Source organism: Marmota monax, unplaced genomic scaffold (genome assembly GCF_021218885.2).
Source record: "Marmota monax isolate L192 unplaced genomic scaffold, Marmota_monax_Labrador192_F-V1.1 WCK01_AAM20220418_F8-fsc00356, whole genome shotgun sequence".
In the NCBI taxonomy this organism is placed as follows: Eukaryota; Metazoa; Chordata; class Mammalia; order Rodentia; family Sciuridae; genus Marmota; species Marmota monax.
Window position 1 is genome coordinate 349844 of NW_026694682.1, and position 27450 is coordinate 377293.

The window sequence follows — 27450 nt, forward strand, 5'->3', positions numbered from 1 at the left end:
TAGAAGTGCTCTACCATAGAGGAACTCAACCCAGCCCTTTTTATTTTATTTTAAGATGGTCTTGCTAAATTGCCCAGGCTGCCATATCCCCACCTCAGACTCCTGAGTAGCTGGAATTGCAGGCTGGTGCAGCCACACCCAGCACTGGAGGTTTTCTGGGTCACTCATTGGCCATAAGGCCATGGCTTTCTAAAAGGCACCTAATACTCCACAGAAAACCAGCCCAGTTTCCTTAAGGAGCCAAACACTGTTGAATCAACTCTATGTAAATGGCTATTGAAACTGTTCACTGAGTTCCCCGAGCCTAGCGGTTCTCCTCTGGGTACCTCTTCCACTGACTTAGACAGTTTCCAGATGGCTGAGTGACAGCCATGAGCCACTGGTCCGAGCATCTTGCTGGAGGCGTACTGGCAGAAGGTTGTCCCCCTAGTACTAACAGGGAAATTTTGCCCACATGAAAGGAACCACAGAGATATCTTTATCCAGTGCCCTGACTTACAGATGAAGAAATGGAGGTTTAGACAGGCCAGGTATGACATGGCTCGTGGGGCCACAGCAGAACTAGATGCAGGCCTGCTAACTTCTACCCTCTGTGACACCCTCTGGGGACCCATTCCAACATTTAGCAATTTTACTTCTGTCCAGAGGAAAGGTGTCTTTCTGAAGAGCTGGCCAAGTCCCAAGCAGGAGATTCCCCCAAAGGACCTGAAACCCTTCCGCTCCCTGTGGCTAATCACACGTTGTTTTCCCTTCAGAAGCCACAGATGAAGCACTCCGGGGAGGGGAGGAGGCCCCGTGGACTCAGACTCATGTCCTGATTTCCTCTGGACAAAAGAATTACATGCTGTTTTCTAGGCCTTGATCAGGGTAGCCTGTCCCTCCAGATGCCTCCCAGACTCTGCCCCGTGGCTGGGGACCCAGCTGTCACCTGGTAGGCCTGGGGGTTCAGCCTGCTTTGCAAATTCTGAAGTGCTCTGATAAAGGGCAGAGCTCCACAAATGGAACCAACTGTGCTCCTCTCCTGGGGCTGCATCTCTCCTGGCCCCCACCTCTCCTCCTGGGAGCCCAGGCTTTGTTTTGTTGGTGGAAAATCCTGCTCCTCATTATCACACATCATACCCAAAGATGGAGGGAAAGGATAGCATTAAATCCCAAATAAATACCAACAGCATTCCAGGCAAATGCTCCCAGCCCAGGGGTCCAGAGCCTCGAGATATCAAGTCCCCAACATGACCAGGGAGCCTGGTGTGTTCTGTGAGACCCAGCACAGCGCCACCTTCTGGGAAGAAATGCAAGGAACACCTAGGTCCCCTATTAATTATGAAAACTAGGTGGCAGTTCTTAAGGGGACCACTGGAAACTTTATAAAGTATTCATGCCTGGGTCCCCCTCTTGGGGGGACTGATTGGCCCAGGTCGTGGCCTTGGTTTTTCACAGCTCTCCAGGTGATTGTGCAGCCAGGAATAGGAGAACATAGAGAAGGAGACCATCTAGGCCAGGGCTCATTATGTGGTACAAGAATGGACTACAGACATGAATCTGAAAATCTGAGAATTGTTCTATGTAAATGATCCTTTCTCTAGACAAAGGATCCACAGATTCACAGTGGGTTCCATGTACCCCAATACATTAATTGTCCCAGGCCATCCAAAGCATACCCTTTTGGTGGTCCCAGATTCAGATGCTCAGCCCACACTCTGGTTTGGAAGAGATGGGGTTAACTAGATTAATGGGAAATGGATAATGTATATATATCTATAAAGGGACTGTACCCATTAAGAGCCATGTTTCTCATCTTTTCTGCTGGAGTGAGATCAACTCAGCATGGTCATGTTGACTATCTCATGCTGTTCAGAATCTCTTCCTGGCACTATGATATGCCTTTGATTAATAAAAAATGAGAAATGAATTATTGCTTAATTAATGCACTATGTTTGGTAGGCAAAAGCCCTCAAAACATAATGTCCTTGGGAAAAAGCAATCAAAGGGGTCCTTAGTGGTTATAGATTGTGAACCACTGATCTAATTAATATAACTCCCTCATTTGAGAGATGAAGAAACTGTGGACCAGAGAGGTTAAGGAACTCTCTTTAGGTCGCAAATTATACAAAGTTGACAGCTTCACCCAAGCCTTCCAGATATGCTCTAGGTGACCAAAGGCATTATATGTGGGATATTTTAGTCATGGAGGTTAACCAATGGGACTTTCCATTGGTCATTCTCATCCATTGTTCAAGTCCATTGACCCAGACTCAGAAAATCCTTCTCTTGTCATGGAGATTGTGTGGACCAAGATAACCCACACCCACAACAAATTTAAAAATCCCATCGTAATCCCAGGATTTCATTGACTCTAGGATGTCAACAATTGTAAGATGCACCATTGTTTTTTGAACCACTAAGAAAAAGTGCTGCCAAGTATAATTGTAAGATACCATAAATCATAAGATGCATCCCAATTTTAGAGAGAAAAAAAATGTGCATCATAGAATGGAAGAAATGGAGTCGTATAGCTGCAGCCCTTGTATAATGTCCTTCCACCAAGTTCTCTTACCTGGTGAAGGTGCCAAGGAGATTAAATGGCACTTGGAAGAAATTGCATCTATTTAAAAAGCACAAGTGTAAGAACAGGCCCGCCCACTCCACAGGATCCCAGGACAAAGTCCTGAATTTGCCCTCGGAAGACTTGGCTTTAGATTTCAATTCTGAACTGCTCCCTAATGGTGCTATCCTGGAATGTTCTTATTATTGGCAAGCCTCAGTTTCTTCATCTGCACAACAGAGATAATATACCCTTCCTCATCCTCACAGAGCAACTGGGATGCTCAGGAGAGAAAATGGCAGAGCTGTGAAAATTGAGCTGCGTAGGTGCCTAGACCACTCAGCTGAGGTCTGTGGCCATCCAGAACAGAGAGTGGGGAAATGATGGGGGGGGGGGGGTACAGAGAGTCACTCTGGGCACCTGGGGAACCCTACACAGGGATAGGTACTGAGGAGTGGACGGAGCAGGGAGAAAGCCATTTCTTTCCACACCCAGGACCCCTTGAGGAAGAACCACTCCTCATCAGAGGAAACGGACTCATCCTTAGATAGAGGACAGGGAGCCCAAGGAGGAGTCCACCTTCCCAGGAACAGATGGTAGAGATAACCAGAGATCTCAGGGGTCCTGGACCAACACCCTAAAATGCCACATCTGGCACCTGAGAACACTCATGCCTGTACACGTGTGTGTGCAAATGCACACCCATCTGCTCTGCTGGCTGTGACACAGAACTGGTTATTCAGCCTCTTTAATCAGGCAAGTTGAGCCGCCCCAGCGGTATTCCCAGGTGCTCCTTCTGAGGAGGCAACTCCCAGACCTCCACATTGGCAGTGTCCTTTCCCTACCCCCTTCTCGAGACCAAAAGGAAATGGGACAGTTGCAAAGAAATCTCTCCTCCTCCGTCCTCCTGAGAGGAGTGCGTGGAGCATGATGGCCTTCCCAGGCTGGAGGCGGTGTGATGGAGTGGGCAGGCCCTGGCTGTGTGCTCATCCTGGCTCTGCCCCTACCTAGAGGTGACCCCAGGCCATTTGCCTTTCCTCTGTGGTCCTGTTTCTTTAGGGACAAGTGGCCCAGCTGTAGGAACTGAACTGGAAGGCAATGTTTATAAGTGCCCCAAGGGGACATGTGGACAAGAGCAGAGGCACACCATGAGGGGAAGAAAGCTCAGGGTGGGAGTGGTGGGGAGGAGCAGCTCTGGGACTTTCTGATCCTTCCCACAGTTCTCCTGCCTCATGATAGGAGCAAAATCTGCATCAGACTAAGAAGCATGGAATTGGGGGTCACACTGGGATTCAGAATCTGCCTCTACACCCCGCAAGTCTCTAATCTCTCTACCCTCCATTCCCTATCTATAAAACCTGGCACCCAAACTATCCTCTCAGGCTCTTTGGAGGCTAAGTAAGATGGTGCCTTCAAAGCATATTATATGTTTTAGATGCTCCACTCTTGATGTCATACTAGTATTATAGGCATCGGGACAATGATTCCATTTGTTTTAGATGCCCCGGTATGTATATTATTTAGTTTAAAGGTCACAGTAGGGCTATTATTAATTTAGATGCTACAGTATGACTTTATATTAACATAAAAGGTCACAGGAATCTATTATCAGTTTAAGATCATATAATATGAACATCATATTCATATTTTATTATGCAGTGGGTATGTGGTGGGCACTGGATTCATGGCCTCCTGCCCCCCGGGGACCCTGCCACCACCCGCTCTCACCCGAGTCCCCCGCAGGTGGGCGGGGCGGCGGTCATGGCCGTGGGCGTGTGGACCCTGGTGGAGAAGAGCGGCTACCTCAGCGTCCTGGCCTCCAGCACCTTCGCCACCTCCGCCTACATCCTCATCTTCGCGGGCGCCCTGGTCGTGGTGACCGGCTTCCTGGGCTTCGGCGCCATCATCCGGGAGCAGAAGAGCTGCCTGTCCACGGTGAGTGCCTGGGCTGGGGACAGGTCCTGCGCTGCCACCGCCCCCTGTGACAGTGGCCTCAGCCCTGGATGAGAAAGGTGCTGGGGCCGGAAGGACCAGGGACAGGGAGGCCCTCCAGGGTCCGGGTCGCCACGTTCGCCTGGGTCCTAGGACCCCCGTGGCAGCCGTGCTGCGGCCTTCTGCGTCTGCTCCCCTTTCCCCTCCTCCTCCCCCCTCCCTTTCCCGCTTCCTCTTCTTCCTCCTCCTCTTCCCCTTCCTCTTCTCTTTCTCCTTCTTTCCCTTTTCTCCTCCTCTATTTCCCCTTCTCCTTCCCTTCCTCTCCCTCTTCCCTCTTTTTCCTCCTCCTCCTTTGGAAAGATAAGGAGTATGCTCATAGAACTCCATGATCCTCACCGGGTCACCAATTGTCCTCACTAGCTGACCTCCTCTCCCGTGCACCATGACTGCCCTCTCCTCTGCCCCGGTGGCATTTTGAAGGCACCCCATCATGTCATCTGCACATATTTAATCTCAAACTTAAGGATCCTTATTTTTTTTAGGAGGCATAACAATATTACTGTTATCATATCTTAAAACAATTCATTCTTCAATATCATGAAATAACTAGACGGTTTCAGATTACCCCAACTGACCGGGAATCTTTTCTTTCTTTTTAAGTTTGAGTCACATCTAAACTAGGTCCATGTGTTAAAACTGGTTGATTTGCTTCCTAAGTCTCTTTCCGTCTCTGGGCTCCACCATCAATTTCAATCTCTGTCTCTCTCAATCTATGGGTTGAAGGAATGAGGTCGTTTGTCCTGTAAAGTTTCTGGATTTTCCGGTTACATCCCTGTGATGTTGTTTTACATGTTCTCCATCCATGAGCTCAATCAGGTCTAATTAATTTGGTTGTGTGGCTGGGGTGCTTCATGGCTACTGTTTATAGGCTCTGTGGGCTCCTTGACACACTTCTCCTGGGAAGCTGGGAAGAATATCCACACCTGCTCAGAGTCAGGAAAAAGGGCCAGGTGGGGAACTTGCAGGAGAGCCAGAGGCCTGGAGTCCAACTCAGGACTCGGGCGGACCCAGCTCCTTGGCACCCTTGAACTGCTTGGCAGTGGCTGGCTCCTGTGGCCCAGGAGGATCTCTGGTCGGGGATCCTCCTCACCCTACAGCTCCTTCTGGGGCCAAGACCAATGTGCAGAGGAGGAAAGGACAAGGAGGCTGAAAAACAGTCCGAATGAGCAAGGAACTGGCCCAGGTCTCAAAGAGAAACAAGGCCTCAGGAAGGGGCCTAGAGGGCCCTTGCGGTCCCCACGCCTGCTACCCAGAGTCCACTGTGGACTTTGCAACTCTGTCTTGCACATGGTTCCGGGGAGTCAGCAGGGGAGGGGTGCTACCCGGGAGCCTGAGGGTGGGCCTGCAGCCTCTCTCACCAGCAGCGACCTAGTTTCTCGCCCTGGATATAAAAGCTGCTGCATGCACACCCAGCTGGATGGCTCACCCCTGTTTTGAAGAATTCCTTCATTTTATTCTGAGGAATAGCCCAGAGCCAGGGTGCTGGCAGGTGCACAGTGAAGTGCTGTAGGGGGTGAAACCCTACAGTACACCGGCCTCCAAGATGTGGGTTTTGAGGTCCTTTCAGCAGTGGAGACAGGGTGCTTTGAGCCAGCCTGGGTCTCCCTCACGTGGCCTGGAGTGAGTACAGTTGTCCTTTGGTATTGGTGGGGGATGTTTCCAGGACCCCCATGGAATCCGCAGATGCTCAAAGCCCTTATATACATAAAACGGTGTAGGCAGTGGGAGAAAATACCAAGCATTTAAATTGACAACACATGCTGCCAGTGAGGGGCGTGCTGTCCATCTCCCAAGACCATGTGACCTACCACACCTCCTGGCCTCCAGAGGTATTTTCACCCCACTTTACAGATGAGGAGACGAGGCTCAGAGATGCAGAGCTGGACTAAAAACCCAGTCTTCAGAATCCCCTCCAAGCATGCACTTGCCCTGGGGATACCGATGGAAGATGGAGGCACGGGAGCTGAGTGGGGAGGATGTAAATGTCAGCACACGGCGCTCCCCATCCTGTGGAGGGCAGTGCAGATCTGGGGCACCCAGAGATCTGGTTGGATACAGAGGAGAACTTGGGACAGGGCCCAGCCCCAGAGGTAGGGGGAGACCAGAAGCCTGGCAGTAGGACCTGGACACCTGAATATCCATAGGCTTCCTTGCCTCCATTAGAGTGAGGAGGTAACAGCACACCAGGGTCACAGCTGGCTCCGTGTGGAGGGCCATGGAGTCCAACACCCACCCAGAGATTCCAGGCTGCAGGACCCTGCAGGGTGAGCTTGCCCAGGCACTACCAGGGCCTACTCCAAACTACTGGCTTTTGTGAGAAGGCTCATCATAATAGCCCTTTCCTTGGGCAGTCTCAGAGGTCAGGACAGCCGAGGGCTCAGCTCCTGCCCTTGCCCTGCTCCCCACACCTTCATGGCCCCTCCCTCCTCGCTCAGTTCTTACACAGTCCACCATCTGTCCAGCCATCCTGGCTGACCCATGATGAAAGTTGTCTCCAGCCTCCCTGGGCACAGCCTATCCCTTGGTCTGCATGGACTGTTCAGAGGGCACCAAGCTCTGTGCCCAGGGCAGTGCAGGAAAGATGAGACGTAGAGGAAGGTCAGGGCCTATGTTTGTCCTTAGCTCACCTTCTGAACTCAAGGGTTGAAAAATGGAGAGAACTATGCCATCCCTCTGTGGCTTGAGGCAGGACTGGGGCACAGTGGCTGTTGGACAATCTGGCTTGAGATACTTCCTTCTTAGTTCTGCTTCTTCTGAAGAGATATGCCTGTGTCCATGCACACCTCACCCAGCACGGATGACCTCTCTGGCTCAGTGTCACTGAACATCCATATGAGGAAGCAACAGCTTGAAACTGAGGTCAAGAACAAGATAGAAGACACAGTGACAAACCCACATAAATACAGTCATCTCATCCTAGACCAAGATGCCATGAACATTCATCGGAGAAAAGATAGCCTCTTCAACAAATGGTGCTGGGAAAACTGGAAACCCATATGTAGCAAAATGAAATTAAGTCCCTATCTCTCACCCTGCACAAAACTCAACTCAAAGTGGATCAAAGACCTAGGCATTAGATCCAGAGACCCTGCGCCTAATAGAAGAAATATATAGGCCCAACTCTCCATCATGTTGGCTTAGGAACCAAATTTCCTCAACAAGACTCCTAAAGTGCAAGAAGTAAAATCAAGAATCAATAAATGGGATGATATCAAACTAAAAAGCTTTTTTTACAGCAAAGGAAATATCAAGAACATGAAGAGAGAGCCTTCCAAATGGAAGAAAATCTTTACCATCTGCACCTCAGATAGGACATTAATCTCCAGGAATAAGTGTGTGTGTGTGTGTGTGTGTACACACACATGTGCATACACACATACACACACACACACACACACACAGGCATTTGTATAGGACAGTGGGATCAGGCATCTCCGGCAACAAGCTAATAAACAGCACACCCCACAGCCTAGAACCTTCTTTCTCTGCTTTGCCTCCCATCCCCCACCCCCAAAGAAGCAGTGACACAGCTGGTCCAAGGACAGACAAAGGGGCAAGCAGAAGGTCCTGAGTAAGCCACATCCTGGCCCCATCCCCAGCAATGAATTATTGGGCTCTGGATTGTTTAAACAGAGAAAGTCCCCGTCGGCCACTCGTGGGCTAACACAAATAGAATTTCTTAGAACCCAGGCTCCTGTTTAGACCAAGCAATGTGGTTCCTGGAGGCTCCTTCTTGGTTTCATCTCCTCCCCCACGTCAAACTCCTTTTGAAATCTTTAATCGGTAGAAGGCTGAGGGAAACTGAAAGGGAGAAGCAGGGCGTCCGGCTCTACACAAAGTGATCCCCAAAGAGAAAAGGGAAAGATGAAAAGACTGGGCATCCGAATGATGGGCATCCAACTTGGAAGGGGAGGAGGGGGAGGACTAGCATCTCAAGTTCACAGGGAGGGGCTGTCCAGCCCACATGCAGGCACACTGTCTGTCCCAGGCTGAGCCCTTCATCCTAGGACAACTGCAGCCCATCAAAGTCACTTTCTAAGAAGGAGATGCTCATCAGGGATGTGAATAGTGCGTCTCTGAGGGTGCTGAAACCATCGGCTTAGCATTGGAAATCTGCAGAAGGGGAAAGGGAATGGGCTTTAAATTATTCACACCAGCTCTTCATTTTTAGCTAAGACTACACGAGAGGGACAGATAATTCAGGCCATCTGAGCCTAAGGCCAATGACCAGGACCGATGCCACCAAGATCAAAAGAGGAGGCTATTTTTAGAGTCTGGGTTCTGCAAACTTTTATATCGTCAGTGCAGTGAAGATCAAGATGGATGGCTCAGACTGAACTGGGTCTTCATCAGGAGCTCTTATATTTTTAGGGGATGAAGGAAAAAGTAAAAAGTTCTAGAAACCAATTTCTAAAAATGAGGGGACCCAGAATGGCAAAGCTTCCATCCAGGATGCCAAGATTTGGTGAGCCAGGGAGTCAGGTCTCCAATCCAGGGCAATGATATCCAGGCTGGGGCTCAAAAGCAGATTTTATTGTTATTTACCCAAGTTTCTCTGGGACCCTGGGTAGGCAGGCCACTCAGCCTGTCCTTGCTACCTTGGAATTTCCATCTTTCTATGGGATGAGGTGTGAGGATAATGAAAAAGCATTTTAAGGTCTTAGGAAACGAGTCACCACATTATATAAAGATCATAAAAGGGTAGCTCTAATTAACATTTACATCACCATCACCATGACCAACCTCCTTTGAGAAGAGACCTAAATAGGCAGAGTTATTCTTAGGGCCATTTCTCCCAGGATACCCACATCCTGGCCAAGGCCACACTCCCCAAAGAAGCTGGTGATGAGATGAAGTTTGGAGAGAGCCCGGTCCCTGTGCCCTGGGAGTTTGCATCCACCCAAAATCTCATTAGGTTGTCTTGTTCCACTCACCATCTGGCCACAGGGTGGTCATCGCCTACTCTGTTTGATGGCACTTTGATCTTTGAGTCAGCTGTTCCTAAGTCCCAAAGGGACAGATCCTACAACCAGGGATTTGGAAATCTGTAGTTCTTTTCCAACAGAATGAGACATCCATCAAGGTTTCTTCAGTGGAGGAAGGGAAATGGATAAGAGGACCTCTCTTCAGGTTCTTTGGGAAGGAGAGTTCAAATGCTGGCCTCAAGATGGCTGCAGAGAGACCCACAGAGTCAGCCTGTCGAGGTCATCAGGAAAGGCCTGAAATTGGAGCTAAAATTGGTTCCAATGTGAGATACATCCATACAGCTCCTTAGTGGAACATGACCCCTCCTCTTTGCAAGACTTTTCCACCAGTTCCTTTGCATTGGCCTTGCTTAGTTTGGGGGCCATGCGAAAGCATGCTTTGAGATGGCTCTCCACCCCATCCTTGGCCAGAGAGAGAGTCTTCCCTGGGGACACACAGCCAGGGGCTTACACAGCCTGTTGAGTGGCAATGCTCCCTACAGGGCCTCCCCCATACCCCTGCCCATGCCAGGTGGACTCTACCTGCTCTGCCTGAATGCCTCCCACCCAGAGAACAGGCCTGTCCATCACTCAGGACCCCAGTTTCTATCCGAATGAAACAGGAAGCATGGAGGCGATGGTTGGGGGTCCGTTTCCTGGCTGCCTGCCCCCTGATCCAGTCCAAAGCTCTGGGATGCTGGAGGTGTGGCAGAAATCGTTCCTGATCTGAAGCCACAGGAGATGTTTGGCCTAGTTAGAAAAGGTCGACTCGGTTATGTGTGGGTGGATAATCCCTGTAGCGGGGCTCCTTGTCACCCCAGCCCAGCCAAATCTCAGAACAAGGCTAATAAAAGAGGGTCAAAAAGAAACTCTGTGTGTGTATATGTGTGTGTGCGCGCATGTGCACGTGTGCACACGTACACACAAGTTTGTGTCAGGAGGGCATCCCAAATCCAAGAGTACATTTGGGGATTCTATACTGTCCTTCCATTATTTGGTTTCCTTTCCTGGGCAGATTCTGGAAACTGACATAAGACAGACCCTCTCCCCTACCTAGGCACAGTCAGGGCCCGTACTGGCCAAGTGAGCTGGTGTGCAGGGGAAGCCCCAGGAAAGACGATCTGAATGACGGCCATCCTTCAGCAAATGATTGGCAGCCTGCGTGCACATGCAGATTCTCCCTTCTTCTCAGTGACGTTTCATCTGCTGACATTGGAACCGATCATACTCTACAAGCACATACCTGCAAAGGAAGTTCTGGAGGTGAACTGCGGTCAAGGTTATTGATCTGGGGTGAGAACTCTATCATCACAATGCCCCATCCGGACATATCAACATCTGTTGAGGCCGTCTGGAGCCCCATGACCATTCCACTCTGCTGGGCCGACAGAAGGAAGGGGTCAACAGGTGCAAGGTGGTCATTTAAAGAACTGCATATCCCCACCCCACTGCACCTCACCTGGGAGTGTGAGTTGGCTGCATCCCTGTCCTGTGCCAGGGACACCAGGAGAGAGAAGGACACACCTTCCTCCTGAATGTCTGATCCACACCTTCTGCCCATGTCTGCTGTGCATCAATGGCAAACCCTGGGGCTGCCAGCCCCCTCCAGCCTGGGTGGGGAATAGATTAGTGGTGGCAGTGTCTGGATTCCCGCCTTGTATGCCAGGTCCTGGCCCTAGCTTTGAGGAGTCTATGCCCCAAATTGACACTCAGTGCCCTAGTTCACGCTCAGGTTTTAGAGGCACTTAGAATCGTCTGAAATATAAGACACAGGAGCCAAAGAGATGGGGGTCAAAGGATCACTGTTACTGCTAATTAGAGGGTGTGACTTTCCTTCTGCAGCCAAAAACTTTGGCACCTCTCCACCACCGGTTGAGACAAGCTTGTGTGCCCCATTAAGCCCACCGCAGGGCAGACAGGAGGGCATGTGGCATTCCCCGACTCCAAAGTAAGAACAGAAAGCCTGCTCACCAACAGAGAGGAACAGCAGTGAGACAAGAACTGGGGAGAAGCCCAGGTGTTTCCTTAGACATCCCTGCACAGCAGACAGGAAGCAGGAGGGAGGATGCTTGGTCCTGGCTCTTCAGGGCTGATGGAGATACTGCACCAAGACATCCTTCCCATCTAAGCTTGAATTTTATGTAGAAGACCCAGAAAGGGTGAATGGTTTGTGCTGGTCACACAGCATCTTGTCACAGAAGCAAGCTGATCCAGGACTCGCCGGCCAAGGTACCTTCTGTGTCATCTCTTCTCCCTGACCAGCACCGTTCCGTGTCCTCGGGCTGCAGCGGATACACCTGGTCATTGCCACCTGCCGCAGCATTCTCTATATGGGCAGTTTTTACAGTCGATTAACTTCCTCCATCACCTCCCCTCCTGTGTAATGCTCCATATGACACGGATGGGGCTGCCTGATCCATCGACCTCAACAAGCGTTTCCAGCACATTCTCCCAGCCTGACCTGCTCTGCTGGGCACTGGCAGGGTGAGAAGCAGAGGGAGGACAGGGGACGGGGACTCTGTCCTTGTCTGAAGTCTAGTGAGGAATACAAGATGCCTGTACTGGAAGGTAAAGGCCCTGTAAGTGGTCTGAATTCATCCTTGGACTTGCTCAGAAGCTCTGACCGACGTAAGCCCAGGACATTTCCTAACCTCCCGGCTGCCTGTTCCCTGGAGCCTGGTGTTTCCTGCCTCTCAATTTTGTTTGGAAGTTCTCCTCCTCAGCCTTCCTCCTGTCGTTAGTCTCATCCTAGAATTGCCACTGCTATGGACCCTCTCCTGGGGTCCCTGCCCCTGCCCTCTGGTCAGGCCCTCTGTTCCATAGCCGTACCTTCTCCCCACCAGCCTGTGAGAAGATAGCCACTGGGAAAGCTAGGCCCTTCCAGGGATCAGTTTCTCCCCCATGCCTAAGTCCACTGGGCAACAGCAGCCTCTGTGTTCCCCAGGCCATGTGTCCCCATATAGAGCCTGGTCCTCACCCCAGCAGTCAGCTAGCCAGGCCCTGCCACCCACTGTGGACCCTGCTCAGCCCATTCAGATGAACTCTGAGTAGCCCCCACTTGAAACCTAGTGGACATCTATCTGGGGTTTGTATTTCTGGAACCATATTCTCCTTCCATATCTCCCACCCCCAACACATGCATGCAGTGTGATCCTCATGGACCCCCAACATTTTGGCTTGGACTTGGATGGCCATTGCTACAACTTCTTGTACCTCTGGAATCTTCCTGCCTCCCCAGGGCCCAGATAGTCCCTGCCCTGCCCTCTCCGAGCTGTCGTCAGCCCAGCCCTGGTCCACATCTCTGCTTCCAGCAGAACTTAGGAGAACTGGGTGTCAGGATCAGCCAGTGTCCGGGGCACACCTCGCCTCTTCAGTGTAGAGCAGCCCCAGGTGAAATGGCTGAGGCCCAACATCCAGTGTGGCCGTGGCCCTGCAGCACAGCCTGTGAGTCCTGGGCTGGTGCCAGGATGGGGAGAGGTCACCTTCATCTTTCCAACTGCGACATCTTGTTCCAAGAATGGCTTGAGGCTTCCCAGTCCACATCCTCTGTCTTCTGCACAAACAGCTGACTGCCTCCAGCCTGTGGTTAATTGCCAGAAAAATAATTTGCCCCGAGGTCACTGCTGCTTAAACAGCTGGCTCCATCTTTTCCTGTTTGCCTGCTCTGAGCTCTCTGACCCTCCCTCTGCCTGCTTCTGTAATCCTCTCACAGCCGGCTGGGAGCCTCATGGGCTCTTCTCCCTGCAACTTAACCTTGGCCTATCTGGATTCTTCTGTGTGCTTCTGCACTGTTATGAGAATAGGCCGGTACTTCCACCCCAGCCAAGCCTACCTGGACACGGAGCCTCACTTGTCAGGTTGAGGCCTGGCAGGAAACTTTACCACCATTTCTTTGTCTGATCATGCAGAATGGTGGGAGAGACAACAGAGGAACATTTCCACCAAGCTCCCTTCTTTTTGGCAAAATCTGTCCAGTGGAGAAAGTCTGAAATTCCAATTTTATGAAGTGCTTAAAACTTAACCACAGAGATGGCACCAGCTGAGGCTGAGCTGGCCTGTGTCTAATGCCCAGCAAATCTGTCCCAGAAATTACCCGGGGCTCAGCTTGCCCCCATGTGATGTAAGTCCATCCAAAGATTAGATTCCTAATTAATCACCTTAATGCCACAAGGAGAAATATTTCTGCATATTTCCTGCAGAGCCTCTGAGAGAATGTACTGATTTGGTCCAGAGAATGCTATACTGTCCTGGTTTCCTTTTGGACCTATAATTTTAGAAAGTATTCAATTCTGCTTCTAGTTCAAACTGTTCCATTAAAGAATTAATGAAAAAAAACCACTTTGATATATAAAGCAGCAGGAGGGATTAATGTGTGGGGCTCATTCTGGGCTTAATACACTGGTTCCTTTTATGGTTTGGGACCAGTGTGGCATGTTTTGAAATGGGATGTTTCTTAAGGAGGCCATGGGGACAGATGCTACATGACCTTTCTTTGAAATTCTCATTACCAGTTTCCCCAGATCTAGACATAGGTGATCAATCACTTCCGGAAAGTTCAGGGCCACCCTGAGTCAGCAGAAGCAGGCCAGTCACCCAAATCCAAGTGGAGCTGGATATAGGGCTGGAGGTCAAAGTGACAGGTTCAGATATAGCCCCTGGGTTCACAGGGACTGGGTACAGATCAGAATCAGGAGAGCAAGCAGGACTCGAGTCCACAGAGTCCCAAGGAGCCTGACAAGCCGTGAGATCCTGGACTCAGGGGGAGGTTCAGAAACAGGACACCAGCAAGGAGCTCACAGGTCAGAAACTTCCGGCTCAGGGCGGGCTGCGTGGAGGTGGTGCCACAGCTGAGTGTCAGAGACTCCGCTGCCAATGAGCAGAACAAGAGTCAGGCAGGGGATTCCAGGCAGTGGGACAGCAAGAGCAAAAGCTCAGAACTGGAAGTTTCCCTGGGGTCCAGGCTTTGTGTGCACACAGGTTTGTCCCCACAGTTACTGGCTTCCAAGATGAGCTGGCTGGGAAGGGCAGAGGGGGCAGAGAGAGGCATGGGAGCCCAGGAGGGGCAGGTGGAGGACTTTCTTGCAACATTGCTCGAAGGGAGGAGGGCAGCCCAGCCAGGGGAGGACCATGTGCAGCACGTTTGGTCTACCTCTCTGGCACTCGGAGCAGCTGGCAGGGGACTAAGCGTGGGGCAGAGAGGGGTGCTCTGGGCCTGGGGAGGGCTTCCTGGACTTCCTCTTTTGTGTCTCCACCTTTACCCACCCACTTTCATCTGCTGCCACCCCCATGTCCACCAGAGCCACACACCCCCAACATGCAGAATTCACCCTACACGAGCTCATCCATGTGCCCATCAGCTGTTTAGTGGGGACAGTACCACTCAGCCACCAGGAGACTGTGCCAAAACTCCTGCCTACATTTCCTCACTCAGCCATGGACTTGCCGTGTGACCTCAGACAAGCTATTTAGCTCCTCCAAGCACGTGTCCTTGTCTATAAGATGAGCCTGAGACTAACGCTCACGTGGCAGTGAGATGAGTAACACTAGTACTCATTCCGGGGTGGCAGGGAGATGGCGTGGAGCACTGTGGAGATGGGCTGACACCTGGGGAGAGCTCAAAAGTGTTGGCTGTGATTGCTGGAGAGCACCCACTGGGGTACTCAGGGGCTGCTCAGATGAATAAGGCACTGATTCTGCCTAGGAGAGGTTAATTTTTTCTTTCTTTTACTGGAAGGAATGCCTCGCCACTGTTCCCACTGAAGTAAAACTGCATGCCCTCTGTTGGTGCCTACGCGTGCATGGCCAACACACCTCCTAAGCCATATGCCAACAATTCTGGGTGCCCCCTCAAGAGAACAGTGGGCTCTCCCTGGCATGGCTAGCTAGGAAAGCAGGACAGCAAAAGTTAAACACTAAATTGCGTTTAAATAGAACTCACACAAATGACAAATTAGCTGAGAGTTCCTTATTGGTTTTTGTTTAATAATTCAAAAACCAATACCAAACCAAATGTAAAAGAAGACAATAAGTGACTCCAGAACCAGGCTTCCTAGAGTTAATCTCTTCTACAAACTTTAATGGCAGCACATCCCTTCTCTGCTCACTAAAAGCAACTGGGGAGATCTACAACTATTTCAGAAAACAAGACTCTCCCCCGGGAACCATTCAGCAGTGTGAGGAATGTCCCTAGCCCCATGAAACTCCCTCTCCAGCCTCCAGATCCTCTGGGGATGTGAGCTGAAGCAGTTTAGACTTTCCTGGCCCTTGCTTAGGTCAAGGTGAGCAACTTCCTGCCCTCCCAGGCAGGAGGATTGATTCTGTGTTCAGTTCTCAGTTTCTCAGAAGTTAGGGAACATTTCCAAGATCTTCTTTTTGTGCCTCCCAAAGTGCACAGAGACACTTATGCAAATCAGATCCCAGCATCAGCCTTAGAATTAAAAGGCAAATATCTAGCTCAGGTTTTCTCAACCTCGACCCTACTGACCTTTTCGATCAAATAATTCTGTATTGTGGGAAGTGCCCCGTGCGTGACTGGATGGTCAACAGCATCTTGGCCTCTACTTTTAATGTGCCAGTAGTACTGCCTTCTCCCAGATGTGACCACAAAATAATGTCTCCAGACATTGCTGAATGGCCTCCAGGAGGAAAATCATGCCAGGCTGTTCTGGTGGGTTCTGTCCAGCTCCTGTTGTCTCAGAGGCATACTTTGTAAGCAACATACCCCTCCATCTAAACCAGGGGGTGTTTCCCAAGCAGATGTCTAGACCCAAGACCATTCCAGCCACTGTGGAGGAGCCAGAAGAATCTAGGGAGTGGCCCCATTTCCCAGAAGCTGCCATCAGAGGTTGATACCTGCAGCCAAATCAACCGAGACCAAGCAGTGGGTACAATTGTGTGGTTCTACCAGGGAAGGCCAACCCAGGGAGCAGTGTGGCAGGCAGGCAGGGACTCCCAGTTCAGAGGGAAGGAGCAAGCAGAAAGTGCTCATTGGGCAGGAAGCAGGCAGATGGACCTCTGCGAGCATTGGCAGGGGCTTGGCACTGCCCACCAGGGATGGCTTAGTGGACCTAGCTGGGGCATTGAAGGACAGCGGGCACTGGAATTCCAGGCAGGGGGACCAGGGAGGTCAAATCCTCCAAGGCTGGACAGTGTGGCCTGTATGGAAGGGAACTGTACTCAGGGACACCAGGAATGCTTCTCAGATTTGCCCAGACAGCAGTTAGGAGTCCTGAGATAAGTCCACTAGACATGTCTGGAAGGACTGCCACCCTTCAGTGGAAGGGCAGAGGTGAGGTGTTTGTGAGAACCCATGGACACACAAGGCAAAAACCTCAGCGACCTAGCCTCATTACCAGGGGACCTCAGCCAGCCACAGGCAGGGCTGCCAGGACCCTGGAGCCGGAGGATCTCAATGAGTACCACCCTTTGCCTCCTGGGAGCTGTCACACAGGGAGCTGTGACTCAGGGCCTCCCCCGCCCAGGTGAGTCACACACCTGCAGCCAATCTGCACGGAAGCTGCTGCCTGGAGCCAGAGCGCATGCCCACCAAGCACCCTGGCTTCGTTCCCCTCAGATCCCCAGGCCTGGCCCTCACCTTCCTCCCACGGCATCTTCACACTCTGGAGCCCTCACTCCACTCAGCACTGATGCCCCTCCCTTCCCACTGTCGGCCTGTCGATTACTAGTCCGTGGGATGCCCCAGACAAGTCTCTGGGGAGCTAGCCTGCCATTAATTCGAGCAGTGTGCGTCCCTGTCTCTCCCTTTCCCTCCTCTCTCTTCCCCACCTGTCTTCAGTAGCAACTGTAGCAGTGGCTTCCCCAGGGGAGCAGCGTGACATGGCCACATCTTCAGGACGATCACCCGTGTGCCAGTTACAGCCGACAGCACTGATGGAGGGAAGGCGGGAGGCCAGATGCTGCCCTCGTTGCTGCCAGCAGCTGCGGCTTCTCCCCGACAGTTACAGGCACTCCTTCACCCCTTCCTCCCACCTCGGGGGGCACACAGGTGTGCACCAGGAGGCCTGGAGGTAGCCAGCCCTCAGGGCCCACAGGTCCTGTGTGACAGGACCGGGCTGTCCTCAGAACCACGGTAGGGCAAGGGGAGAGGAGGGCACTTGGAACCAGCAGGTAGGACAGCCACATCAGAGAGAATTTAGGGACCCAGTACCCAGGGGCCCTGAGGAACATGAGGTGGAGGAGAGGGAAGACCCTGAGTGACGATGCAGCCACACTCCGACACTGTCTGACGGGATGGGCAGCTCCACACATGGCCTGGGATGACCGTGCTGCCTCTGGCTCACAAGCATTGTTTACCTCACGCTTTTGGGCTGTGAGCCCTGGGAAGGAAGAAGGAGGGAAGAGCATCACGAAGCGCATTTCCCCTCCTGTAGTCCTCCCAACACTCAGGGTGGGCAGGACAGGCCATAGAGCCATTATCCACTGGAGAGGAAAGGGAAGCTGGTCCCACAGTCAGGGCCACCATGCATGGCCCTAAAGCTTGCATCCTCCAAAGGCGACCAGTCAAGGATGAAACCCAGCCTGAACAGCTCCCACTGAGCCACTGTCTTCTCACTGGAGAACATTTTCCTAATTTACAGTAAGGCATTCATGGTCACCCAACCAGAGCCAGAGAGTGGCGGCACCGGACTCAAGCCCCATTGGTTGATTGGCCACCAGCCTTTCAGACCAGGTTTTTGGACTTTAGTTCAGAGGGCAGAGGGGGACCATCCACAGACCCACCTGCCAGCTCCCTGCCTGAGCTTACCCTGGGTCCCATTCAGAACCATCTGTAGACCATGGGGCCCAGGGAACATGCCCTCATGGAACCTGCCACCCTCTCCCATTCTCATCCCAGCACCCAGGAGCTTGGGATCCCCTGTCCAGATGGCCTAAGCCTCCGCAAAGGGTCTGCCCTGCAGCTGGGGAGCCACTGGAATGTGGACCCCTGGTCGGCACCCTCTGCTCCACCAACCCAGCCCTCCCCTCCCCTCCTCCCTTCACCCCCCCCCCACCTCTTTATCTCCCTCTCCCTGGTCCCTCCCAGCCCATGTGGGCCTGCCTTCTTGACTCCTGTAAGAACACGCCAGGGTCCAGCCATGTCCAGAGGCTCCTTAACAGTGCCAGGCCTGGTGGGAGGGGAGAAAGCGGGGCCTGTCCTGCTGGTCATAGTGCATAGCCAGGAAGCCCCAGCAGGAGGGGAGCTGAAGAGTTGCCCTGGGCCTGGAGGAGGCCGGCATGTGACCGGAAGAATAGACGGCAGGGCTGCGAAGGCTGGGAGGCAGTTTGGGGCAGGAAGGGGCCCAGGAGCCTCCTGGACATCAGCCTGGGCCTTCTCCTGATTTTATTTTTTAAATACATGACAGTGGAATGTATTATAATTCTTATTACACATATAAAGCATAATTTTTCATATCTCTCTATATAAAGTATATTCACACCAATTCATCTCTTCATACATGTACTTTGGATAATGATGTCCATCACATTCCACCATCATTAATAACCCCCCGCCCCCTCCCACCCCTCCCACCCCTCTGTCCTATCTAGAGTTCATCTATTCCTCCCATGCTTCCCCTCCCTACCCCACTATGAATCAGCCTCCTTATATCAGAGAAAACATTTGGCATTTAGTTTTTTGGGACTGGCTCACTTCACTTAGCATTATCTTCTCCAACGCCATCCATTTATCTGCAAATGCCATGATTTTATTCTGTCTTATTGCTGAGTAAAATCCCATTGTGTATATATGCCACATTTTTTAAATCCATTCATCTATTGAAGGGCATCTAGGTTGGTTCCACAGTTTAGCTATTGTGAATTGTGCTGCTATCTCTAGGGTCTATAAAGAACTCAAAAAGCTAAGCATAAAAAAAAAAAAAACAAATAACCCAGTCAATAAATGGGCCAAGGACATGAACAGACACTTCTCAGAAGAGGATATACAGTCAATCAGCAAATATATGAAAAAATGTTCATCATCACTAGCAATTAGAGTAGCAATTAGAGAAATGCAAATCAAAACCACTCTAAGATTTCATCTCACTCCAGTCAGAATGGCAGCCATTATGCATATAAACAACAATAAGTGTTGGCGAGGATGCGGGAAAAAGGTACATTCATAACACTGCTGGTGGGACTGCAAAATGGTGTAGCCAATATGGAAAGCAGTATGAGATCCTTGGAAAATTGGGAATGGAACCACCATTTGAACCAGCTATTCCTCTCCTTGGACTATACCCAAAGGACTTAAAAACAGCATACTACAGGGACACAGCCACATCAATGTTTATGGCCCCCCCATTCTCTAGCCACCTTGCCCTGGCCACTCCCTGAGTACGCTCTACCCCTGCTTCCTCCTCCACCTGAAAATGCCTCCACATCCTCAGAGATGCTGCTCAGGCTTCGCCGCCTCCAGGAAGCCTTCTCTGACTGCTCACCCCACCAGGATCCTCTCACCGTTTCTAGAGCTTTCCCTATAGTAGTATTTATAGCACGACATTGTAACCACTTATTTGTCTATCCCCTACCGCAAACTTTGAGGGCAATAACCACCTTATTATGACAGCTGGCACCTGGAACCCGGTGGGCATTCAGTGGGGAGGCGGATGTCTGGATCACAGCAGAGCAATGGCAATGGGTGGAGGAGTGGGGGGGGGCACTTGGTGCCAGAGAGGTCGTGACGTCCTGCTGGTAAGAGAAGGAAGATGGTAGGTGATGGCGGTCCCAGCTGGTGTCTCTACTGCTCCCATTTTTTTTTGGGGGGGGGGACATTTGTCCCAGGAATGCTCTGATCCCTGGTGGTGACTGTCCTCTCTCCTTGGTCCTAGTATTTCTGCCTGTTGCTTGTCATCTTCCTGGTAGAGCTGGTGGCAGGCGTCCTGGCCCATGTGTACTACCAGAGGGTAAGTGGAATCAGAGGGCCCATTCTCTGCCAGTGCCCTGAAGAAACAATAGCCAGGGGGCACTGAGGCTGTCCCACTCAGGGTGGTCCTGGTTCCCAGGCCCGAGGACCCTCTGCACATCTGGATCCCATCTTCCTCTATGGGTTCCAGCCATTCTCTGCTGATGCTAATGGGTGCAACATGGGAGCTGGGGGTGGAGGGAGTTCCCCGTGGGAGGTTGGGCCATCCCTCTCCCCTTCCAAGGACAGTTAGAGGTTGAATCCATCTGTCAAAGACATCCAGGGGAAGGGCTTGGGGCAGGGTGGCATGCAAGACCATAAAAGGGAGTTCTGGGGGCTGGGGCTCAGGGGTAGAGTGCTTGCCTTAGACGTGTGACGCACTGGGTTTGATCCTTAGCACCACGTGAAAAATAAATGAATCAATAAAGATATTGTGTCCATCTGCAGCTAATCTTTAAAAATGAGTTCAGGCTTTTTCTGCCCAGAATAAACAAGGTAAAGTGATCAGTCTGGTCCTCTCCCTTGCTGTGGCCTGGGAATCAGGGGTTTAAGGTCACGTGTAAGGTGATTTGGGGTTGCTAGAGGGTGTGCCACCATGCTGGTTAATTGAACCAGTGTCCACACGGTGCCCACAGGGTAGCAATTGGTAATGCTTTGAAGATAACCTTGTAATCAAATTCAGATCCACAGCTATTGGAAAGCAGCCGGTGCTAGCCTCGTAGCTCTGAGTGACCCTTGGTGACCCTTGGTGTCTCTTCCCCCACCTCTGCTCCGCTCTGCCCATCATGCCAGGGCCCTCACGGTGGCCCTGATTTTTGCAGCGTCCTATCCGTGCACCTCCTCAATGCTGTCTCTGTGGAGGGTCCTTTGACACTGTCTGAGGTACCCTACCCTGGCAGCGCCCTCACCCACGGTGTCCTGGACTTAGCTGGAAGGACTTTGGAGCACACCTGGGCCCTGGAGTGTGAGTAGGGTTCTTCTGACACCCGCCTTGTGCTGCTCCCTCCTCAGCTGAGTGATGAACTGAAGCAGCACCTGAATCGCACCTTGACTGAGAACTATGGGCAGCCCAGGGCCGTGGAGATCACAGCCTCCGTGGACCGTCTACAGCAAGATGTAAGGTGCCAGGCAGACCCAGGTTCACAACCCGACTCTGTTCCTTCCCACCTGTGTGACCCTGGCAAGTTCCTCACCCTTCGGAGCTTCCATTGCCACGTCCCTAGGGGAGACTGACTGGAGGTAGCCAGGAAGCAGGGCAGGACTGGCCTAGGTTGTTCCCCATGAACCTCTTGGGGAATGTGAGCTGGAACTCTGACCACACCCAGCACATGAAAGGTGCTTTCTGAACCCTGGTTCCTTTCCTTCATCCTCCTCTGCCTTGACCTCTCCCACAGCTTCCCCTGACCTCTTCCTCCAAATCCCTCATGCTGACTTCCCACTTGGGTCCCCTGGAGCAGGAAGCAGGCCAGGCCAGCAGAACTCTGTCTGCTCAGGACAAAGATAAGAAGTTCCTTTCCAGGCCCTTCCATCCGTGAGCTGCCTTTCTCCTACCTCGGGGACCTGGGGGCCAAGACGCCAGGAGGAAGAGCTGTGACAGGCTCTCAGTGAGGTGGCCACAGAACTGCTACAGAACAGAACAGAGAGGGCATCTTTCCTTTCCAAAAAGAGATGCAGCTGACACCCCAATGAGGCCCACAGTCCCAGCCAGAGGTAGGGAATGGGCAAGTGACCTCAGACCTGTGCTGTCCAAAATGGTGGCCACTAGTCATAGGTCACTTTTATACTTAAATGCAAAACTCAGTTCCTCTCATGCTTGTCACAATTCAAGGGCTCAATGACCACACATGGCTAGTGGCACAGATGTGGACATTTCCCAATTCTACTGGACAGCCCTGTCCTACTGGTTCCATAATGGAAAATTCCAAGCAGCTCTAAGTGACCACTATGCTCCCAGTCCCCCTGCCATCCAGCCACCCCACCCAGGCCCAGGGCCTTGCTCTGGGACCCATAAGCATCAGGCAAGTAGAGGAAGTCAGTGGGTCCTGAGCGCCCGGATGTCATGGCTCAGCCCTTCCCCACCTCCTTCCCTTAAGGCTCAGGTTCAGCTCCCAGTCAGGGTAACAGGGAGGAGTCTCTTCTCTCAAACAGGGACCAGGGACAGATGTATACACACAGATGCACACACAACACACTTAGCCAGGAACCAGGATTGGCACAGGCTGCTGGTCACCCTGTCCCGAGCTCAGTGTGCACCTGCTGGGCCTCCCAGGGGAAGAACTGTGTGAGACAGTGACTGGGACAGAATCCCTGCCCCGGGCACTTACTCTGGAAGCTCAGCTCACAGCAGATGATGTGCCAGGTGCTCGGCTGGGGTTCCCTTGGACTAGAGGGGAAGGGAGAGGGGTTTACAGGGGAGACTGACTGGAGGTAGCCAGGAAGCAGGTCAGGGTTGGCCTAGGTGGACAGGGGGAGCCGCAGGTCAGGGTAGGGACGTGTGAGGAAGGGCTCCTCTGAGAGCAAATGCCATGTTGCTGACCAGGATCTGTGTGGGCAAGGACATGTGGACGTGGGCCTCAGACTCACCAAGGATATGGCTCCCCAGCCCACATTGCAGACAAGAGAGACCAAGCCCCAAGACAGCAGTGGCTTCAGAGCCAGGGCCACCATCAGGACCCTTCAGTGGCACCACATGTATGCAAATGACAGGTGCCCATGTACCGCAGGTCACTCGAGGAAGATGGTGACTCCAAGTCCCTTGTTAATAGCTAGCTCTCCCCAGATCCTTTCCTAAGTGCTTACCTTGCAACCTGTGCTCAGAACAGCCCTGTTGGGGTGGCTTTTGTTGTCCCCATTTTACAAATGGCACAGGAATAGCAAGGCATACGCACAACATGCAGAGACACACCATGTACAACTCCTGTGCGACTCCCCCTCACACTGTCCCTGGCCCCCTTCCTCCTCTGGGCCACATACCGGCTTCTGTTATCTCTCCTACTAAATAACAGTAATGAGAAGCTCCCCCAGGGCAGGATCCCCACCTGACTTGTTTTTGAGCTCAGTCCCCAGCTTCACTCCTGGCACATAGTAGGTGCCTAAGAAACTCTTGTTCCCTGAACTATGAAGTACCTGCCTGCCACACACCCATGCCATACTGCAGAGACCGCTTTGACGCAGCCATGTCCCCCAGCCTATAGAGGATTTAGCATCTCAGTGCCTTGACTCATAGGGATAAGAAGTGATCAGTGTCCATTCTTTGAATCACATTCAGCCTGGGCTGGCATTTCCGTCCCCTGGGCACTGAAGACAACCCAGGTCCTGCTCAGCACACAGCAGCCCTGTGCTCAATGCCGAGCTGCCATATTATGCGTGGGCTCTGGGACACTCTGCCCCTGGGGTATGGGGACTCTGATAGCTTCAAAGCCAGAATGGGGACCCAGGAACCTCTGGCAAGGATGGATCCCTGTCCCCAGGTCCTGCCTCACAGATGACCAGGAAATGCCCCCCTTGTTGTTTTGCCCCAGTGGGTCCTGGCTTTGCCACCTAGTGGTCCACAGCCCCACCCTCCCAGGACCCCAGCCGCTATCTACCCCTAGAGTCCCCAACATAGTCTTCTTAAAGGACTGGGTGGCTTCCCAAGGTAGCAAACAGGTGTCCTGTGGAGAGGACCCCAGAGGGACCTGTTTCCTGCTCAAAACTGGGGAAGGGGAGGATGGCAGGGAGAGGATGTAGGGGTTGAACCTATGGAATCCCGAGCCCTGCAGCCCCGTGACCCGGGGGCCCATGGGGCCCACCCAAGCCCCCCTCACCTCCGGCCTCACTCTCCCTCTAGTTCAAGTGCTGTGGGAGCAACAGCTCGGCTGACTGGCAGCACAGCTCCTACATCCTGTCTCGGGAGGCTGAGGGCCGCCGGGTGCCCGACAGCTGCTGCAAGACAGTGGTGACACGCTGCGGCCAGCGGGTCCACCCCTCCAACATCTACAAGGTGGAGGTGAGTGCCCCAGCTCCAGTTGGGGGCCCGGTGGGGGCCAGAAAGGCCATCTCAGGCAGATGGGAATGGTGCTTGGGGCCTCCAAGGGTCTCAGAGCCCTAAGACAAGCAGCTCCTACTGGGAGAACCCCAGAAATCATGGTGTGAACCCTGGGGCCCCGCAAGAAGCCTGGGAGTGATTCCAAGGCTGGATCCCCGCCCTCTAATCTCTGGCTTTCTTCAGCCTCCGCTGGACCCAGTGGACAGCCAGCCCGGCCTCGCCCCTGCTGGGCCGAGGCTCGTGTAACCCTTGGCTCCATTGCAGGGAGGCTGCATCACGAAGCTGGAGCAGTTCCTGGCTGACCACCTACTGCTCATGGGGGCGGTGGGCATCGGGGTAGCCTGCCTGCAGGTGAGTGCAGTGGGAATCAGCACAGGGGCTGTGTGGAAGCGCTTGGAGGCCCTCTCCCATTGACAGAAATAAGTGGCCCTTTATGCACCCATAGCCTGCCTTCCCCTGCCCCACCTGTCTTCTCTCCCCTTCCCTTTGCAACCAAGGATGAACCACAAGGTCAGTCTCTTCCCCAGGGAACACTGAACAACTTGAACTTAGAAGGAACAGGGACCTGGGAGGAGTCTGAGTGTGGGCTCAGGTATGTGTGTGCACCCTGCGCGTGTACAGCCTGCGTGTGGGTCCTTGAGCGTCTGCATGCACCTGGATATGCCTGGTTGGGATGTGTGCCGCACACGTGCTGAGATGTGCTTGTGCATATGTGTGTGTGTGTGTGCACGTGTACCAGCACTCCCATGATGTACGTGTGTGTGTGTGTGTGCATGTGCTCTCCTCTTGTACACCCAGCTCTGTCCCCGAGGATGGGCAATGCCCTTGGTCCTGTCACTTCCCTCCACACCACCCCCCAGCCACCACCCAGGATGCAGGCATCATTGACATCAGTTGCTCCAGTCAAGGGCCCAAAGAAGAGGAGCCAGGAGGGGACTCTTAGGGGCTGGGCAGATGCAGTGAGCTCAGGTCCCATAGGTCCCCACCTCACCCTTACCTGGCACTTGTACCCTGATGGAAGGTCCTTCTAGAGGGAGCTTCACATCCTGCAGTCCTGCTGTAGTCGCATCTAGGGAAGGCCAGGGGCTCTGGAGTCAGAACACCTGATCCAGTCCTGGCTTTGCTCCTGTGGGATCTTGAGTTAAGCTGTTAAGCTGTCCTTCAACTTCATCCGCAGAATGCAGGTCATTGCTCCAACCTCTAAATAAGAGTTCTAAAAGTTCTAAATAAGAATTACAGGTTGCATGTCACCCACTCAGGGCACATGGCACTTACAAAGGCCTCCGTACGTGGAAGCTGTCTTCTCCAGTTACCTGTGAACTTTAGAATATTTTCAGTGGCTTCCTTTCATCAGAGCCTTACAACAACCTGAGACCCAAGCCAAGTGGGGAGGAGATCAGGAATTGAGATCTGGAGAGGCCACGTATGTAAGGTGTCACACCCTGACCAGACACAGAGATCTCCTGGATTTGGTTCTTTGCTTTCCCAAACCCCTAACCCCCACACAGAGGTCTATGGAAAAGAGACACTTAGAGTGCCAGTGTCACCTGGCTTCAGGAGACTTCCAGTGTAAGATCCTTCCAGAACAGGTGCTATCCATACACAACAGTGTGTGGACCTCGAAGACCCAGCTGCAGTCTTTCAGGCTGAGAAGAAGGTCCCCAGCCTCTGGAGGAAGACCCTTCTTGGTTCTGCCACCTACAAATCATGTGTCCTAGGGCCAGTTATTTCATCTCTGAGCCTCAGTTACTCATTTGTAAAATGGTGTACTTATTCTTTGGTGGGACCATGAGAATTAGCAATATGCATGTAAATCACCAGAATTATTGCCGAGCATACAACAGGTGTTCAGTAAATGAGGCTCATCATTTTCATTATTTCTACATGGACACATTGTTTCAAAAAAAAAAAATCTCCAGTGGTTCCCTGGCAAGAGCAGCCTGCCTCTATGTGCCCATTTTACCTGCGTGGCCCAGGGAGCCCCAGGTGGCCTTTGGTGCACTCCCCAGCACAGGCCTTCTGTCCCATTTGCTGAAACCAGAAGAGTCACCACTGGAACCCAGGGAAGGGGCTACTCTGTGCTCCAGATCCTGGCTCAGCTGAGCTTTTCATAAACCTGTTACTCCAGCAGTTGGTGGGGCCTGCTCTATATGGATACAGACCAGGCCTGGTCTACTCCTGACCATTTCTTCATGATCCATCTGTCCAGAGAAGCCATAGCCAAAGGCACAGAAACCAGGGATGTCGAGTAGGACTGCAAATGCCTTGAGCCCAAGGTCAAGGTGGAACTTTACTGGGCAGTGCTTCACAAGCCCACTGAAGTTTCCTCCCACTCACAGCCCCCAACCTGGAAGGTTGAGAGGGAGTTTCACCTGGCCGCAGCTGTGGATCTCAACCCCTTACCCAGTGTTCCCCTCTGCAGGCCACTGAGCCTACCCAGCAGCAACCAAGCCTCAGGTTAGAGCTCCCTCTGCTGGCCAGAGGTGGGCACTAAGCTGCCCCAGTCCTCTAAGTGGGCTGAAGCCTCTTCCCCAGACCCATATCCTCCTCAGAGCCAGAGCAGACACCAGATACCTCCCACACACACTTATCATGGCACTTTAGAGACCCCCACATTTCAGGATGTCAAGCATAAGATGGTTTCACAATGTTTCCTGGTCCCCAGAACTGGAGGAAATCATGTTTGGGAGTCAGAGGGCCTGGATTCTACACATAGCTCCACCTCTTGCTATGTGACCTTGCTGTGTGACTGAACACCTGTTATATGCTCGGCAATAATTCTGGTGATTTACATGTGTGACATTCCATTCCTTCTCTGGAATATAGAATGGAGAGATTGAACATTTTTTAACCTTTATTAAGCAGCAGCATCCACTTTTTCTTTTTCTTTTTTTTTTAAACATTTATTTCCTAGGACACAATACAATGCCTTTATTTGTATGTGGTGCTGAGGATAGAACCCGGGTCCTGGCTGTGCTAGGCGAGCACTCTACCACTGAGCCACAATCTCAGCCCCAGCATCCAC

At 52.2% G+C, this 27450-nt stretch overlaps 1 protein-coding gene across 3 annotated transcripts in view; it reads left to right on the forward strand.

Annotated features, from left to right (window-relative positions):
• The window catches only part of Tspan11 (tetraspanin 11), an 80258-nt gene that overhangs the window by 44419 nt on the left and 8389 nt on the right, over positions 1-27450 (forward strand). The window contains exons 3-8 of one of the 3 annotated variants that reach the window (XM_058572354.1): positions 4286-4477; positions 20325-20399; positions 21410-21514; positions 24228-24386; positions 24690-24776; positions 24953-25017. In XM_058572354.1, the coding sequence (XP_058428337.1) occupies positions 4286-4477; positions 20325-20399; positions 21410-21514; positions 24228-24386; positions 24690-24776; positions 24953-25017 (683 nt within the window). The remainder of the gene's footprint in view (positions 1-4285; positions 4478-20324; positions 20400-21409; positions 21515-24227; positions 24387-24689; positions 24777-24952; positions 25018-27450) is intronic. The other 2 variants (XM_046423389.2, XM_046423390.2) reach the window with 2 other exon arrangements.